The 18,499-nt window shown below is 45.5% G+C and overlaps 1 protein-coding gene across 2 annotated transcripts in view; it reads left to right on the forward strand.

Annotated features, from left to right (window-relative positions):
* cacnb4a (calcium channel, voltage-dependent, beta 4a subunit) overlaps positions 1-18,173 on the forward strand; it is a gene marked incomplete at both ends in the record, with an annotated part of 29,842 nt that extends 11,669 nt beyond the window's left edge. For both annotated transcript variants that reach the window (XM_083682488.1, XM_083682489.1), the window contains 12 exons: positions 8,514-8,633; positions 9,031-9,153; positions 9,375-9,502; positions 10,532-10,596; positions 12,786-12,805; positions 13,760-13,840; positions 15,569-15,627; positions 15,754-15,863; positions 16,391-16,542; positions 16,961-17,056; positions 17,421-17,609; positions 17,910-18,173. In XM_083682488.1, the coding sequence (XP_083538614.1) occupies positions 8,514-8,633; positions 9,031-9,153; positions 9,375-9,502; positions 10,532-10,596; positions 12,786-12,805; positions 13,760-13,840; positions 15,569-15,627; positions 15,754-15,863; positions 16,391-16,542; positions 16,961-17,056; positions 17,421-17,609; positions 17,910-18,173 (1,407 nt within the window). The remainder of the gene's footprint in view (positions 1-8,513; positions 8,634-9,030; positions 9,154-9,374; positions 9,503-10,531; positions 10,597-12,785; positions 12,806-13,759; positions 13,841-15,568; positions 15,628-15,753; positions 15,864-16,390; positions 16,543-16,960; positions 17,057-17,420; positions 17,610-17,909) is intronic.
* Between the last annotated feature and the right edge of the window lie 326 nt (positions 18,174-18,499).

Raw genomic sequence — 18,499 nt, forward strand, 5'->3', positions numbered from 1 at the left:
GCCCCCACTCTTGTCTTGACACCCATAGATAACAGAAAGACTAGTGACCCAGTGTGTGTGGGAGCGGAGGCTGGTGGAAGTAGAAATCTGAGGACGGGCTCGTTGTAATGCATGGAATGGGATGAGGAGCGGTATCAAACATGTGTGTTTGATAGCATTCCTCATTGCATGTTTGATACCATTCCTTATTCCATTCCATGTATTACAATGAGCCTGTCCTCCATTTTCTGCCTCCACCAGCCTCCCCTGTCGTAGTGGTAGTGGTGGTGGTGGTGGTGGTGGTGGTGGTGGAAGGAGCAGCTATAGTGCCCAATGCTTTCATTTTAGTGTTGCTGCATACCTCGGAGCCTCCCACCCTTCCTGTGTGAAGAGATGCCAAATGTAGTTTGTAGTTCTAATCTTAGCATTCTTTGTAGTCACAAAGCGAAAGTCGCTTCCTGTGGAGCTGTTGGCTGATTTGTTTTTTGTTTTTTTTGAATCGGCTAATGACAGGATAGGGTGTGACAGGCTTACTCATGCACAGGGTTCTAGCCCTTGGATATTCTAAAGCAGAAATGGGTTTTAAATGTTTCATTATCACGTCGTACACTGTGGTACATTCGGTGTGTGTTCGGTGTGCACTGAAAGGTGTGATGCCCTCGTTTGGCTTTCTTTACGATCCCATAATGTACTTATAGATTTTATTTGTAATGAGGCAGTAAATAACAAGTATTTGTATTAAAGGAAAGACTGTTGTGGCGCTTAATGGATCGTTACTGCTGGCGTCTAGAAATCCATGGTCTTGAGCATTAATCGTAACGTAACTGCCCTCAGCGGTTGATTTCAATGTGTAGTGGTATTGCGGTCAGATATCATATTCTCTGAACTTTGCCCCACGTATCTTTGCATATTATGGCGGTCTAATATATCCACTGGCAGTGCTGTCATAGTAAGCATACAGTAACCTGACCCAAGTGGCTAAATTGTTAAGAGGACTTCTAACATGAGAATAAGAAAACATACATTCATAAATAATAATAAACAAACGAACACACCCCAAAATTGTAATTGTTCCATACTAAAGGGTTACCAAACTGTTTTCTTAGAGCTTGATTTGTCCTCATGTCTTCTTTGGAGGTGGTGTGCGTTTCTACTCGTGCAACTCTGCTCTCTGGATGAAATGGTCGGAAGATTTCCGAATGTAGAGTGACAGCTGCCTCTCACACCCATATCAAGTACATAGACCTACATAGTGTATATTTTACTTGAATCTCTTGAATGTTTGCTACACGTCTACTACATCAGTGAAGGCTGGTGGGGGTAGAAATCGGAGGACGGCCTCGTTGTAATGTTTGGAACGGAATGAGGAATGGTAACGCAAACGCACGTGTTCGACACCATTCCTCATTCCGTGTGTTTGATACCGTTCCTCGTTCCAGTCCATGCATGACAATCCTCCAATGTCTGCCTCTGTTACCTTTATTCCTCTGTCTTGTGAGGAGAAAGTCCCTCCATTCACTATAGTGATAACAACACGTTTCATAACAACACAATTACCTACAGTATGCTCTCATTACAGTATAGTGGAAGAGGCCTATCACAAGAGAGAAAGCAGTCATGTGAGGGATGTGTTCCAGTCTGAAGGTGGGATCTGGATTATAATTGGACTGGAAGGTTCTGCACAGGGAAGCGCCATTCCAGGAGAATGCATTGGTGAACAGGGCAGAATGTAAAGCAATACATCATACGCTAGTCCTCATGTCAAGCGATCCTTTGTAAGCATGTTTCTCTGCTCCCATGAGCTTACTGTACCGTATGTGCCTCATCCACGTTTGTGTGTGTGTGTGTGTGTGTGTACACGTGCGTGTGTGTGGGTGTGTGTGTGTGTGTGTGTGCGTGCGTGCGTGCATGCGTGTGTGTGTGTGTGTACATGTGCTTGTGCACATGTGAGTAGTTTGCATGAAATGTGGTCGAGCGTGTTTGCTCACTATGGTCTTCAGGTTAACTGTTGATCATGAAATGTGTAATATTAGGGAAAGATGCTCGATGACACTGTATCATTGATAAATGTCAAAAGCCATATGACAGTACAATACTAGAAACCCTAACCAAATAGAATATAATACAGAATTTGAGCATTTATAGTCTTTGCCTTTTGCAAGAGTGTTACAGTGCATGCTTGCAGTACAGTACCTCTCTTTAGCTCTTTAGCTGTTTGTTAGCTCTTTAGCTGTTTGTTAGCTCTTTAGCTGTTTGTTAGCTCTTTAGCTTTAGCCTCATCTTCTGAGGTTGGGAACCAGTTTTTTTTTTTTTAGAACGACCTGGTCGTCTCTGGTGCTCACCTGGACATACAGTACCGTACAGAGCATCCACGTTACAGCTCCTCTCCCCTCTTCTCCTGCACCACGTTCTGGCAATACCCCCTCACCCTCATCCAGGCAGTGTGCTAATGGTGTGTTGAGTGGAGAGAGAGAAGAAAGGGCTAGCTGGCAGCTTCAGAGGGGGCGACTGTGCCTTCATCTGTTGGGTAAACATTTGTGCTGAGGCTCTCTTCCCATCCTCCTCCCCTAGTATGGCTGAGTCTGCAGTAATGGGAGCAAGGACCAGCTGGCGGCCCAGGCTAATGTGCTCCACAGTGGAGTGATTGCCTGACTGTGAATTCAGTAAATGCTGTTGTGTACAAACCTCCCCTTTCTGCTGAAACACAGGCCTTGGCGGCTGCCAATAACAGCAGTATGTTGCCTCATGATTCATGAAATGATTCATGTACTGTAAGGTGGTGTTGGTGGAAGCGGTCATTCATAAATAATTTTGATATTTTTTCATGTTTCAGTACTCATAACATCATGATATTGCTTTTTGATGCGTAAGAAGAACCTAATGAAGGAATAGGGTTAGAGTTGACACCAAGGAAAACCTCCATGTTCCCTCAATGCTTCTTGTTTCAGGTGATGTCCCTCTCCTGTTGGCAGGATGGTGGTGGTGGTGGTGGTGATAGCAAAGCTGACTTGGCAGTCTATGCCTACTCCCATGTGTGTAGTCAGTGGTGAGATGCCTCCATGGTCTTCACACTTTAGCAGCAGAGGAGAGGCTTGTTGGTTCCAGGATAGTGTCATTCCCAGACAATTCCGTTCCGACAATGCGTGAAAGGTCTGGTTGAGAGCGAGGATAGGTCAAGGTTAGGCTGAGAGGAAGGTTAGGTAGAGAGCGAGGATAGGTCAAGGTTAGGCTGAGAGGAAGGTTAGGTAGAGAGTGAGGATAGGTTGAGAGCACAGTTAGGTTGAGAGCAAGGGCCACAGTTTTGGTTTCCAGAAGCGTACTACTGTATTTCATAGCTTTATACACAGACTGCATCAGCAGGACTTTGGGAATAAACTGTGCTATGTTTTACAAACAGTGCCCACTGTGTCTGAGAACAGGCGAGACAAGACAATACCTGAATACAGGACTTTGTTTGTGTGCTCTCTGTGAAACGAGTATGATAGAGAATATCTGTCAATGTTTACATGGACATTAATTGCTGGTACACTGAGAGGAACATCATCTCCTGGCATACCGTCATCTGTTTTAGTCAATATCACACTGAGGACACTATGACCACATCCCCTATGTAAATAGAGCAGGGGGGGCTGGGGGAGTAGGGGAGGCTGGGGGAGGTCGATTCTGACCTCCACCAGCCTCCACTGAAAGAAAGCAATATCATCCTACATGCCTCACATGGATATTTCATTACATTTACATTACATCATGCCACATTGTATCACATTACACCTCATGGTTTCATCCTTCCACATGTCCCTGTGTGTATATTGCTGGATTTCTCCTAAGCGAACGGTTTCATACACAGGAGAGGCAGCGTACGAGAGCAGGTTAACTTCACGTGTGGTTAAAAGCGTGGAAAAATAAAGACTGATTCATTTGGTGGAGCAAATGGAGAAGGAGGAGGCTGGTGCTGTCTATGATCTCTTGTCTGGAAGCGAGGGAATGAGCAATGGAGAGAGAGAGAGAGAGAGAGAGAGAGAGAGAGATAAAGGGAGGGGAGGTTAGGTAGTGCGGAGCGGAGCGATGAATCAGACATTGATGTCAGCAGCAGCAGCAGCAATGGCGGCTCTCGTCCCTCAGTCTCTCTTTACATAACACTGGTGGCAGGGGAGGCTGGCGAAGGTAGAAATCGGAGGACAGGCTCATTGTGATGCATGGTGGGACGGTGTGTTTTGATACCATTCCTCATTCCATTCCATGCATTGCAATGAGCCCGTCTTCCGATTTCTACCTCCACCACCAGCCTCCCCTGATGACTGGTGGTCTTGTGACCTGGTCTTGTGACCTGGAAGGGGCAGGGAGCGGGGGGGGGGCTGACGAGGGGCTGCTGATGCTGTGAGATGGTAATGTACTGCATGGCCACTTCTAGTGTGGCAAAATTGCACTGTACGACAGTCGAGAGTTTTAATCTAAGCGTTTGACAAGTAATAATGATTTTCAACCCCTTGAGATATGGGACCATGTGACACAATTTGATATTCAGTGATCTACAGTAATCATTAGGCTATACTTCTTTCTCCTCAGTCTTTGGAAGTGGGTTGCCTATCAGACAGGAATTCCACCAGGGGAGGCTGGTGGAGGTAGAAGTCGGAGGATGGGCTCATTGTAATGCATGGCATGGAATGAGGAATGGTATCAAACACACTGTTCCTCATTCCATTCCGTGCATTAAAATGAGACCCATCCTCCGATTTCTACCTCCACCAGCCTCTCCTGGTATTCACTCATGGTGACATACACAGATAGGCTATAGTGTAGTGGTTGGCGTATGTACCAACGGCACACAATATCAACCAGCTTTTGCTACACACACACAGAGGACCGATCGCTAGCCTTTGTGGCACCAGTGTGAAGGTTAGCCACTGCATGCTGCAGATCGTCACCACTGATGCCTTACAGCACCTTCGTCAGGAGGCCTGAAATAGAGTCCCCCCCCCCGGCACCCCCCCCCCCCCCCACGCACCCCCCTGGTATGGGAATCCACCGCCTCACAAGGCAGGCTGTCTTTGCTTCTGCTGCTGCTGTGCTCTGAATCCCTCACAAGACTTCTGGGGAATCTCTCTCTCTCTCTCTCTCTCTCTCCCTCGCTCTCTCTCTCTCTCTCTCTCTCTCTGTCTCTCTCTCTCTTTTGCTCGCTCTCTCACTCTCCATTTCTCTCTGCCTTTCTGTATCTTTCTGTGTGTTTGTGTGTGTTTGTGTGTGTGTGTGTGTGTGCGTGTGTGTGTGTGCACATGTGTGTGCGTGTGTGTGTGTGTGTCGTGCATATGTGTGTGTCCTTCTGTCACTGTCTGTCCTTCTTTCTCTTTATCTCTCCCCTTCTCTTTCTTTCTGTCTCTCTCTCTCTCTCCTTTCTCTTTCCTCTAATCACTTGTGCTGTCATCCTCTAGTCTCTGTCCCTGTGTCTGTCTTCTCTTCTTCATACTCTCTCCTTCTCTCCTCAGAGTGAGTGGGTGTTGTACTGGGTCTCTCTCCCAGGCAGCCACTGAGTCGTTGCTAATAAGGGAGGGGGGGTGAGAGGGGGGGTGAGAGAGGGGGGGGGGGGTGCGTGCAGGGAGCCAGCTCCCCTGATAGTAATGACATGAGACTGGCTCTGCCTAAGGCCGGGGGTGGGGGTGGTGGTGGTGGTGGGGGGGGGGGGGGGGGGGGGTGGTGGTGGGGGTGGTGGGGGCGGAGGTTGGGGGTGGGGGGGGTTACACACACACACACACACACACACACACACACACACACACACACACACACACACACACACACACACACACACACAGTCAGGGACCTTGGACAAGAGGATGCCTTTGTTGTGTCTATTGCAATGTCAATCCATTATCCGGATAGTTATAGAAATGGAAAGTATATATTGCCTTACCCCCAGCACTGTTGCTTAAACTGGACTGAACTGCATTACAGTATCTAAAGCGTTTAGCTGAGCTTAGTTGTACCATTTAGAGTTCTTCCTGCTGTGATACTGATGTTTTGGGATGCTGTGTGTTGGCCAGGGGCTGTGTACAGTGTTCAGCTTCATTTAAAAAGGTCTGTTAAGATGCTCTTTCCTCCTTGTGCTGCCTGTTCTCTGAGGTAATGGCTCTCGCGTGCGTGTGTGTGTGTGTGTGTGTGTGTGTGTGTGTGTGTGTGTGTGTGCATGTGTGCGTGTGTGCGTGCATGTGTGTGCATGCATGCGTGCGAGCATGCGTGCGTGTGTGTGCGTGCGTGTGTGTTAGTGCGTCAGTGCCTGCATGTGTGTTCGTGTGTGTGTGTGTGTTACAGGAAGCAACAGTGTGATTAGTGTGATTAATCTATTTAAAAGGTTCAAAGAGTGGTCGGTGTGGGTTTGCTGTGTTTCTTGGCTGGGTGCTAAGGTTAATCAACCTTCAAGGCTAACATTGTCTTTGTGTGGAGTCTTTTGATTCCTGGATCAAAGCTCTGCATCAGTTCTATTGTCCCTTTCTCAGTAAAACACTGCTCTGTTCAGAAATGAGAGAGATAGGTCTCTCCTGCTGGCTTCTACACACATACACCTTTAGACCAGTCGGACATTGATGTGCCCATAGGGTTTTTCTTTAGATTCCACATATGACTCATACTGTACAAGGCATTATAGATATGTAGATACGACTGCAGAAGACATGTGTGATTTCTCTTTCCAGCCATCTATATTTAATGGCCCACATTAGTCATTTAGATGTTTTAGCTGATATATGACATCGTGGTGCTGCACAATGTTATTGCACAATGATTCAAGTCCGAAAATTGCCATTTAGGTCAAAGTCTGTGTATTCGGAGTGATACATTCTATTTTCTTAGCTCCTCCTAAAACGATTTCCCACGTGCCGTGACGTATGACATTCCATACAGAGCTCTGAAGTGTGACGTGGTTAGCCTGTTTATAAAGTTAGCGCCAAGAGTCAAATATGACCCTCAGAACCCCCTTCACCAACTTTTTAGTGACCGAGTCAAACAACCTTTGACACATTTTATTGAGAAACTCAATCTGGCGTTACTTTCCCAAATAGCTGAATGACAAACGTGACAAACTCTTCCATTGCTTCCATTGTTGCTTCCAAGTATTTAGTTTTTTCTAGAAAAGCCAGGAAGCAAAAGTGGCTGGCGCAATTGATAAATGCATCTCTTTTGTTAAAGACTTACTAGAGAGACAGAGAGAGTGGGGTGGTCCTCTCTACGGACACTCTCTTACAGTTCTAGAATACTACAGTCACGCTCTCAGCCAGAGACATACAGTATTGACGTAGAGAAGAGCTGTCCTGCTCCTGTGTGCCAGTGGACTTCAGCCCATTCTTCTCTCCTCCTCTCCTCTCTTCCTCCCTTCTCTCCTCCTTCTCTCCTCTCTTCCTCTCCTCCTCTCCTCTCCTCCTTCTCTCCTCTCTTCCTCTCCTCCTTCTCTCCTCTCCTCCTCTCCTCTCTTCCTCCTCTCCTCCTTACCTCTCTTTCTCCTCTCCTCTCTCTCTCCTCTCCTCCTCTCCTCTCTCCCTCCTCTCCTCTCTCCCTCTCCTCCTTCTCTCCTCTCTCCCTCTCCTCCTCTCCTCTCTTCCTCCTCTCCTCTCTCCCTCCTCTCCTCCCTTCCTCTCCTCTCTTCCTCCTCTCCTCTCCTCTCTCCCTCCTCTCCTCTCTCCCTCCTCTCCTCCCTTCCTCTCCTCCTCTCCTCTCTCCCTCCTCTCCTCTCTCCCTCCTCTCCTCTCTCCCTCCTCTCCTCCCTTCCTCTCCTCTCTTCCTCCTCTCCTCTCTCCCTCCTCTCCTCCTCTCCTCCTCCTCTCCTCCTCTCCCTCCTCTCCTCTCTTCCTCCTGCAGTATTGACCTAGCCTCTCTTTATTCCCGCTCTCCACTTAATGCACTTTCCAATTTTGATCACTTCAGCTGGATCCGCCTCTCGCCAGGCTTCAAACACCCTCCCATATTTTTTGAACTCCATCGCTCGGCTCGTCAGCTTTAATCAGGAGTTCTTTGATCCTGTTTGGAGAGGCACATTCCCGGCCACGAGACGCCCCCTCAGCCCCCTCAGCCCCCTCAGCCCCCCCTCTTCCGCCGCACCTGTATCACTGCCACCCACACACACTCACTCACTTACTCACTCACTCACTCAGGGCTCCATGTCATCTTATTGTGATATCTTATGTGATATTGGGAAATGCACATATTTAAGCCTAAATGAATACACATCAATTCATACTATTTTGGGTCACATTTTGTTATTCATCAGACATGTTAAAGTGTCCAGAATGTAACATTCAAGCTGTCTGAAAGCTTCCTAATGGTTGTTTAATTGGTAGCAATCAGGGAATGAGACCCCTTGACATAAATATTTAAGTTACGAATGCTGTTTTGGTCCCGCCAAATCACAACGCAACACACAGTGTTTCTGGGTTAACCCTAAAACCATGTGAAACACATTGAGGAGTTCCAGCTACTTGAGTCAGTCGCTACAGTATATGTTTAACCTTGCCTGGTGACTAACAGCTTGGTGTCCTGTCCCGCTGCAGGGTTCAGCTGATTCCTACACGAGCCGGCCGTCTGACTCAGATGTCTCTCTGGAGGAGGAGCGGGAGGGCGGCCAACAGGAGAAGGAACAGCAGGCCGCCGTGCAGCTGGAGAGGGCCAAGGTGAGAGGCCCCCACTGGGCCCCCGCGAACCACCGCTCACTGCGGAGCCTTCTGCCACACAGTCACACACACACACACACACACACACACACACACACACACACACACACACACACACACACACACAATACACTCATAACAAAGGACTTTTTGCTGGGAAACGTTAAGTCTCTACAGTCCTTACTTGTTTTCTGATTTTACTGTTTTAAACTCCCAGGACGGTTGTGCTTATCCTCTTAAGTTCTGTCTCATTGTCTTATAATTGTTTTTGGTTCATATTCCTGTCAAGCGCATTGTGCTGCACCCATGTATGAAATGTGCTCTATTAATAAAGTTTGATTTGATTTGCAAATGCACTGTTCTGTCCATACAATGTACTTACAATGTATGTTCTCAGACCAGAGCGGTGGCCTTCGCTGTGAAGACAAACGTCTGCTACTGTGGAGCCCTGGATGAGGATGTCCCTGTGGCAGGAACCGCCATCTCCTTTGATGCCAAGGACTTCCTACACATCAAAGAGGTAGAGAACCGGTCACTGGGCAGTACAGTGCAATACAGAACTACCAAAGCTATGGTACAGTAGTTTCAAGCAACATTTGTTAAAGGGTGATGTCAAAAGAAGAAGTAATGTCAATAAGGTGTGTTTCCGCTTTGTATTGATTATAATAGGACTAGCCGCAATATTTCACATTCACACTCTTCTATTGTGAGTCATGTGTTTTGTATTGATTCTTCCTGCAGAAGTACAACAACGACTGGTGGATCGGCCGGCTGGTGAAAGAGGGCTGTGAGATCGGCTTCATCCCCAGCCCCCTGAAGCTGGAGAACATACGCCTTGCGCAGGAGCAGAAGAGAGGCCGCTTCCACGGGTGAGGCATGGGTGAAGGGGTGGGGGGTGGGGGGTGGAGCGAAAGGGGAGGCTGGAGGGGAGGATCGAGGGTAGGTGATAAGGCATGGGTGGAGGGGGAGTCTGGAGGGGTAGAGGGGAGGGGAGGGGGAGGCTGGAGGGGTAGAGGGGAGGGGAGGGGAGGGAAGGGGGAGTCTGGAGGCGAGGGGGGAGGCTGGAGGGGTAGAGGGGAGAGATACTCTCTCCAGATACTCTCTCCAGATACTCTCTCCAGATACTCTCCAGTTCAGGGGAGGCTGGTGAAGGTAGAAATCGGAGGACGGGCTCACTGTAATGCATGGAATGGAATGAAGGAATGGTTTCAAACAATGAGGAATTGTCTGATTCCATGCATTATAATGAGCCCGCCCTCCGATTTCTACCTCCACCAGCCCTCCCCTGCTCCAGTACTACCTTGGCTGTGTTGGTTTACTCATGAACAATGAGAATGTCTCACGCTGAGGTGTTCCAGGAGCTAATGTGATTAGAGAGATCAGTGTCATCATCATATTTCCTCATGGGCAGTTATAATAGAGATGAGAGGGTCTGACGGGACCCTCTCACTGTTGATCTCCAGCACTGCTTTACTTTAACTCTCTGTTGTCTATTTTAAAGGCCATTTTGTCTTCAGCGTTGGCCTCATGTTGGTGAGGGTTTTGTAACAGTTGTGGCAAACATGGGTATGTGTCGCCTTACCTAGTGCTGTTACAGATATGATATACCGTTATCTCCAAGACAATAATTCATGATTTATATTATGTTAGACACTTTCATTTCAGCTCTCTGTTATCGTTATTTGTGGAATAATATATATTAAAAGACGTAATCTTCATAGAGATACCATGCATCTATTTTGCTCTAATATATTCCATGGTAGCTAAATATAGTTATGATTAAGGCAGAACTGTTACAGACTTGTTTTCCCATGACGATGAGACTTGTCAGTTGATTGATGAGGCTGTCTCTGTGTTCCACATTAATGCTGGTCGTTGTTATTGTTTGTGCCTTGCAGTAAGTCCAGCGGGAATTCCTCCTCCAGTCTAGGAGACACTTTCAAACAGAACCCTCCCTCTGCAGGTGAGCCTATCACAGAGCAGACCTATCATACAGCAGATGTATCACACAGCAGCCTATCACATAGCCGCCGTATCCCAAAACAGCCAATCACCAAGCAGCCAGTCACACAGCAGCCAATCACACAGCAGGCCTATCACAAAGCAGGTGTATCACACAGCAGCCTATCACACAGCAGCCTATCACAAAGCAGACCAATCATAAAGCAGCCTATCGCAAAGCAGACCTATCAAATCGCAGCCTATCACAAAGTAGCCAATCATACAGCAGACCTATCACACAGGAGCCAATCACACAGTGGACCTATCACATAGCAGATTTATGACAAAGCAGCCTGTCACACAGCAGCCTATCACAAAGCAGACCTATCAAAAAGCAGACTATCACAAAGCATCCTATCACAAAGTAGCCTATCACACAACAGCCTATTACAAAGCAGCCAATCACACAGCAGACCTATCACAAAGCAGCCAATCACACAGCAGACCTGTCACACAGCAGCCTATCACACAACAGCCTATCACAAAGCAGCCTATCACAGCAGCCTAACTGGGGAAGCAAGAGTGTTTCCCAGGAGTAGAACTCTGGCACAACTCAACAACTCATTTGTCAAAGTGTGAATCATTAGCTTCTCTTGGCAGATTCTTAAAGAGGTTTTTTTTTCTTGAAAAAATGTCCATGTAACATCCAGACGTTACATGTCCAAAGACAATGTTGTTCAATCTGTTTAATAAAATTAGTTGCAGCTCTATAGAGAGGATCACAATCAATTTACACCTGGGACGGAGTAGTTATAAACATACGCTATACCAATTTTTTGCTATTGTTTTACCGTAGCAACAGCAAGCAAAAAACATCTTAAAATACAAAAAAATGCAGCACTTGCTCCATCAATATCGTAAAGTAAGAGATTCCCTAAACTGGGGACCAGTGGCTGGAGGTGGGGCGGTGTATGTGGATCAGAATGTGCCATGAATGTTCTATTGGCCTGGTGTGAGTCAGGCACGGCCACAGACAGGTCCATGTTTCCTCAGTCCACTCAGCCTCCTCCTCCAGCCGACTGAGCAGTACGGAACCAATCAGCTCTCAGTACTGGAGCCTCTCCTCAATTGTTAGAAAACACGACTCCTCGTCTCCTCTCCTACGCCCTCCACTCGCTTCGTCCTGAAAAAGCATTGGAGGAGAACATGTAAGGGGAGGAACCTTGATCTTCTACTCCAAAGTGTTTTCTGTAGGACATGAGTGGACGATGGAGGAGAGGACGCAAGGAGTCATGTTTATAACAACGGAGAAAAGGCTTTTGTTACACCCCACTGATAGGATAGAGCCTCTCCTTCTTGACACCACAGTGATGCCTGACCTTTGACCTTATGACACCCACACTGGGGCTTTAGCATCAAATCAGTCTGACTCAATATCAAAGTACTTAATATGATTCTCAGAACATCTCACCCCCCACTAGAATGGAGCAGAAACACAGATTATTAATATTCAGCAATTTTTCCTCAACAACCTTCTCCCCCCCGCACCCCCCCACCCCCCAACCTTTATACATGGTAGCTGTCCAAAGGCTTCCTCAGAGTTACTTAGTCCAGTGAAATCAATCAATGGCTGTCCCCTGCAAAGGAAGGTTTGGAATAGTGACAACAAATAAATCAAGTATTTCAACCATTAGGAACAATATACTGTAGCGACAATATATAATGTATACTGTATTCCTAAATGTATTTGTGATGCTTCATTTATTTGTGGGGATCTGTCTACTTTATGTTTGACTGTTTTGTGAATGTGATGAGTTATTTGCATCCAATACTCAGTATTGAATATTGAATATTATGATATGGCTATCTATCTATCTATCATATTGTGTCATATAAGTCATATAACAAGCTACTTTAACAAGTGATATCAAGCTACAGTCATATTATCAAGTAAATGTAAATGAAGTCTCATAAGATAAGAAGTGTTGTAAGAGGATTTCAAGTATATCAACCAATTATTCTTAGTTTCTTTTCTCAGACTGTGATATACTTGTGGTTAAATGACAGTGAATGATACTGAAAACATTGATGAAATAATGTTTCAGTTCAACAACTCAGACAAAATGTAAATGTAATGTTTGTACAGTATATTGTACTACATTTCTACATTATATTCAACTATATTAATCGGTTCATGTCTCTTTTTTACAGGGAAACAGAAGCAGAAAGTGGTGAGTACATACACAAATTGGCTTTATTTCTTATATAATAATACATATATTTTCATTTAAAAACAATCCCCCATCCCCCACACATATGTTCTAAATGCATAAATCCACCCTGACTGACATGTCACCTCGCAGCTCTGTAATTCAATAATTCATGTGACAGGATATTGGCATGCCATGCTAGACATCAACATATAGATCTCTATTTTGACCACACAGGTTATGCAACTCCTGCCATGTTTTATTAGCTCCTAACTGACCCCCATTCATCTCTGTTGAACCGTATGAAGCGGTTCTGCTTACCTGACTGACTTCACTTTAATACCACTTAGACCTGGGCACTTTTATTTCAGTCCAACCCTGGCAAGGTCCAGGGGCTTAATGATACAATTAAATTGATTGCGCAAACCAAACAATAGAGCTGCATTAGATGAATTGAATGGCCTGTCTATAACAATGATCTATGGACTACGTTTTATAATAACACTCTGTCAGCATATCATCATGAGGTAAAACCTAAGCCTGCAAATGTCCTAAGTGATACTTAAACTGTTGATAGCTATAATAAATCTGACTATAGTGACACCTGACTGTTGTTGACACCTGAGTTGATTCCCTTTGCCTTACTGTACATCAAGGGAGGCTGGTAGAGGTAGAAATCAGAGGACGGGCTCATTGTAATGCATGGGATGGAATGAGGAGTGTTCCGTTCCATGCATTACAATGAGCAAGTCCTCTGATTTCTACCTCCAACAGCCTCCACTGCTATACATAGATGTTGTAACTTACCCATCTATCTGACTTTGGGTTATAATGGCTATTGATCTATCATAGCAGTAACACACTTTGTTGTCTACTCTAATGGCACAGTATTGTACAGCATGAGAGACACTACTACTAATCTGATTGGCTACTAAACTGATTGACTGTGTGGTCGACCGTGTCCATCCACTCCAGGCTGAACACATCCCTCCCTACGACGTGGTACCCTCCATGAGACCCGTAGTCCTGGTGGGACCTTCCCTGAAGGGATACGAGGTACAGTACCGGAGCAAACACCGTTTCCCTCTCAGATCAGATGATGTTCACCTGTGCTTCACAGCCCAAGATCCAATGTCAGCGTCTGATTCTAGCCTATTTTCCTGCCCATTGTGCTGCATTTGTCACGTGTTTATCACAAACGCAACACTGCAGACATGTAGAATAACTATAGATATTCTATTGATATGTACATTCCAGTAGCATCCTTGCCTATTTTATGATCTTCAGCATGTGTAGAGGTCAGGGGAGGCTGGTGGAGGTAGAAATTGGAGGACAGGCTCATTGTAAAGCATGGAATGGAATGAGGAATGGTGTCATGTAACATGTGACCGTGAATAACCAATGACTCCCTCTCTCTCTCTAAACAGTAGGCTGTAATTAGTATGCAGTATGGTTACTATGTAGTACATACTATAAGTAAACACTAAACAGTAGGTAGCATGAGTGTTTAGACACAGCACCCCCCAGACTAACAGTGAGTAACCAATCAACTCCCCCTCATAAACCCATTTATTCCCGTTTAATCCCGATATTCAGAGGTGTCTGAAGAACGGCCCCCTCTTGTTTACCCTTTCATGGCTAACTGCTAATGGGGGCTGTAGCTAGAAAAGGAGGGCATGTTTCTACCCACCATGGGGGAAGTGGGGAGCCAGGATCGTCACAGAATCACAGTCCTCATCTCCGCTCCCTCCGTGTTGCCGTGGTAACAACCTTCTGGGTAAAACACGTCAGTCTCAAAAGTGGAGCATGGTTTGAAATAAAATAGAAAGAAGAAAAAACAGAGCAATCCAGCAGCCCTGTACACTAAAAAAACATGGGGTGCAGTTTGGTCTCCGTTTTAGACTGAGATCGACACAGATTGTGCTGCATTCTGTCTGGAATATCCAATTACTTTACTGACATGGGTGAACATGATGCTGCTGTCATTCTCCGTCAACGTTACAGTTTATGTAACAACATCAAACAAACACACGATACGAACCATTCAAACTGTGGCCAGTGAAATAAATGAAAAAAAAATGCTGTATGTACAATAGAATTGTTCAAGGCCCATAGATGGCTTTTTGGACATTTGTTCCATATTGCTTTCATACATTGGCTTTGAACCTGCTTCTCAGCTTCGGAGCGTAATTCAGATATGGTCTTGGAGAATTCATCACCTGTGCACTGGTCTTCATGACACTTCTCGTTGTAGGCTTTAATCACCTTATTTAATGTAACCAGGATTAATTCTGTAGACAATGAAGTGGAAAGAAGCCATGCTTCCCTCAGATGGATGGCTCGGCCAAGGGTCTAATTCATAGGCTGGGCAGAGGAGCCTGAACGTACTAGGTGTCAGAATGAGGAATCTGAACCTATCTTTACTAGGTGATGGTGGTTGGGACAAGTAGGGACTGGTCTTGATTCAGTTCAAATACTAAAAACCAAATATTCTGTAAAAATAAAGAACTTTAAAATATTTGTATTGACACAGTATGTTCATAAATGGTGCTACTGTATATGCAATTATATGTTTTTTAATATGATTTTAGCCCTTGCAAACCATGATGAAGGGGCAAAAAGTGTCTTATTTCCTTTCCTCTCTTCTTCCCTACTTCACTGCTCTCTCTCTCTCTCGTTCCATTTATCCACCTATCCCTCCCTTTCTTTCCCCGCTTTCCCCCTACATCTTTTCTCTTCCATTTTTATCTGCTATCCCCGCCACTCCCTGGTCTTGGTATGCAGGTGACTGACATGATGCAGAAAGCGCTCTTTGACTTCCTGAAGCACAGGTTTGATGGCAGGTGAGGAGTTGTCAGCCCTCTACATGCTGTACTGTACCACAGTGTTCCTCAGCATGGCAGCATGTTGTGCTGCATACTCCCATATTCTGTCTCATATGAATGTTTTTTTTTTTTTTTTTTTTTCAGGATATCTATCACGAGAGTGACAGCAGACATATCTCTAGCCAAGAGGTCTGTGCTGAACAACCCCAGCAAGAGGGCCATCATAGAGCGATCCAACACCAGGTCCAACCTAGGTATCTTCATCAGGAGCATTAGCATAATAGTGTTCTCCTCAACTCTGCTGTAGCAGCTACAGTAGTAGTAGTATCTGTGCTGATATCCTGGATATCGGAACAGCTGGAATGCTTCTCGGCCAATCACAATGCTTGATTTGATCAACCCTTTGTACGTTAATTGTATTATGTTGAAAAGGAATAATGATGTGTGGTTCTATGTTTAAAAATGCAATAATCCACACCAATATACTTTTATATTTTATTTTTATTCAATACTTTTTTTGTCTTGCAGTTAAGAGTTTGCCAGATTTATTTCAAGAAACAAATATTTGTAATTTAAAAGATGTATACACAGCAGTGGAGGCTGGTGGAGGTAGGAATTGGAGGATTGTAATTGTAATGCATGGAATGGAATGGTATCAAACACACATGGTTAATACCATTCCTTATTCCATTCCATGCATTACAATAAGCCCATCCTCCGCCCATATCTCCACCAGCCTCCCCTGATCCACAGTGTGTAATCTCTGTCCCATCCCCAACAGCGGAGGTTCAGAGTGAAATTGAGAGGATATTCGAGCTGGCCAGATCCCTGCAGCTGGTGGTGCTGGACGCTGACACTATCAACCACCCGGCTCAGCTACTCAAGACATCCTTAGCACCCATTATCGTGCATGTTAAAGTATCTTCGCCCAAGGTGATTCTCAGACGGCTTCCTCTTTATAGCCAAGTGTTTTATAATCTTGTTTGCCTACAGTCTACGTTGCTGCCATCTTCTGGTTTGATTTACTCACTTGGGATTTCATGGGTGCAGGATGCACCATAGATTTTGAGCCCTCTCTAGGAACATACAGTAGCAGTGCCATGAGGCAAATTAGATTTGTTTTTGATTTCCTACTTTCATTTCATACTCCTTGTTTTATTATACATTTGAAAATGTTTTAATAGTACAGTGCCAGGAGGTAGAAATTGGAGGACAGGGTCATTGTAATGCATGGAATGGAATGAAGAATGGTATCCTTGTACACATACTGTATTACTGCTTGCGATGCAGTTTCTGTATGCCAGTTCTCCAGCCCTAGTCTAAGTGTTGTATGTTTGCATGCTCTCCACAGGTTCTGCAGCGGTTGATCAAATCACGAGGGAAATCCCAGAGCAAACACTTGAATGTGCAGCTTGTAGCAGCGGACAAACTAGCACAGTGTCCTCCGGTAAGTAAACAACGGTTTCCCCACTACACGCCTCTGTAAAAGCTACCGTCTTCCTCTCTTAAGAAACCCTATACAATAAACAACTCTAGTCTAATCATGCTTTCATACTGTATCTATTTAGAGCTGCATAGAGTTGCAGAGCTTAGCAACTCCCCCCTCCCCCCCTGTCTTTCCCCATTCTCCATGTCGAGATTATTGCGTACCCATATGCATTATGTTTATGTTAAGTGTTTGTTCATGTGTTTGGTTTTTATATGACTTATAGTGTGTTGAGACCTTGGTGAAAATGCACTTTAAAACTAACAATAAATAAACTTGAAACTTGTATCTCTCTGTCCTTCCCTCCCCCCTCTCTCCCTCACAGGAGATGTTTGACATCATTTTGGATGAGAACCAGCTGGAGGATGCATGTGAACACCTGGCCGAGTACCTGGAGGCCTACTGGCGCGCCACACACACCTCCCTCAGCACGCCGCTCAACCCTCTGCTAGGGCGCAACCTGGGCTCCACTGCCCTCTCTCCTGTGTACCCCACGGCCATATCTGGACTGCAGGTGAACCAGCAGGTGAATTTATTTGGTGTTCTTTATTTCAATGTCGATGCAGGTAGCAATACAATAGCTATTACACTCTGTGCATTTCTGCTGAATTGCAGAGGCAGATAGTGTAATAAGGCTAAGCAAAGAATTTAAAACGCTGGTTTTATGTTGGTGTTAAAATGATACTGGATTAAATTAAGCCTGTTTACTGTAGTCTTACAATATCACCACTTCTCACTCCAGGATTAAATGTACAGTATTGCTGTAAATGCTGATGCTAGAGTCAGATGAATGACCAGATGATGTGTTTGACAGGGCCAAAGAAATAGAAACAGCAATCACACGGTGGGAGACCACTCCCCCATCGAGAGGCGCAACCTGATGCCTGCAGACGAGAACTACCACAACGAGCGGACACGGAAGAACCGTAACCGCCTGTCCTCTGGTTCCCAGCACAGCCGAGACCACTGCCCCCTGGTGGAGGAGGACTACCATGACCCCTACCAGGACACATACAAGCCACACCGCAACAGGGGCTCCCCTGGAGGCTACAGCCAAGACTCCAGACACAGGCTCTGAGCTGGGGCCTGTATAATCCACATAGGCCCTCTCTCTCTTTACCCCAACTGAGTACAACAGAGCCACGGTATGAGATGGCTCCAGTGTAATCGTAAAAACAACCTTTCTTCTAAAGTGTAGTGCTGTACCTCGCTTTCCCTCTGGCATTGGTTCTCACTCACCTGACTTTTGACTGAAAATCAAATCTGGACACTTTTTTTTATTGTGAAGAAAACACAATAAAACTGGGCTAGTCTCATTTAAACGTGTTAGAGAGTGACCTATGGTTTGATATGAAAAATGGCCATGTGGTGCAAATGTTAAGATAGCATGTGTCCAGGCCTCTG

The sequence above is a fragment of the Argentina silus genome (assembly GCF_951799395.1).
Source record: "Argentina silus genome assembly, chromosome: 12".
Lineage (NCBI taxonomy): Eukaryota > Metazoa > Chordata > Actinopteri > Argentiniformes > Argentinidae > Argentina > Argentina silus.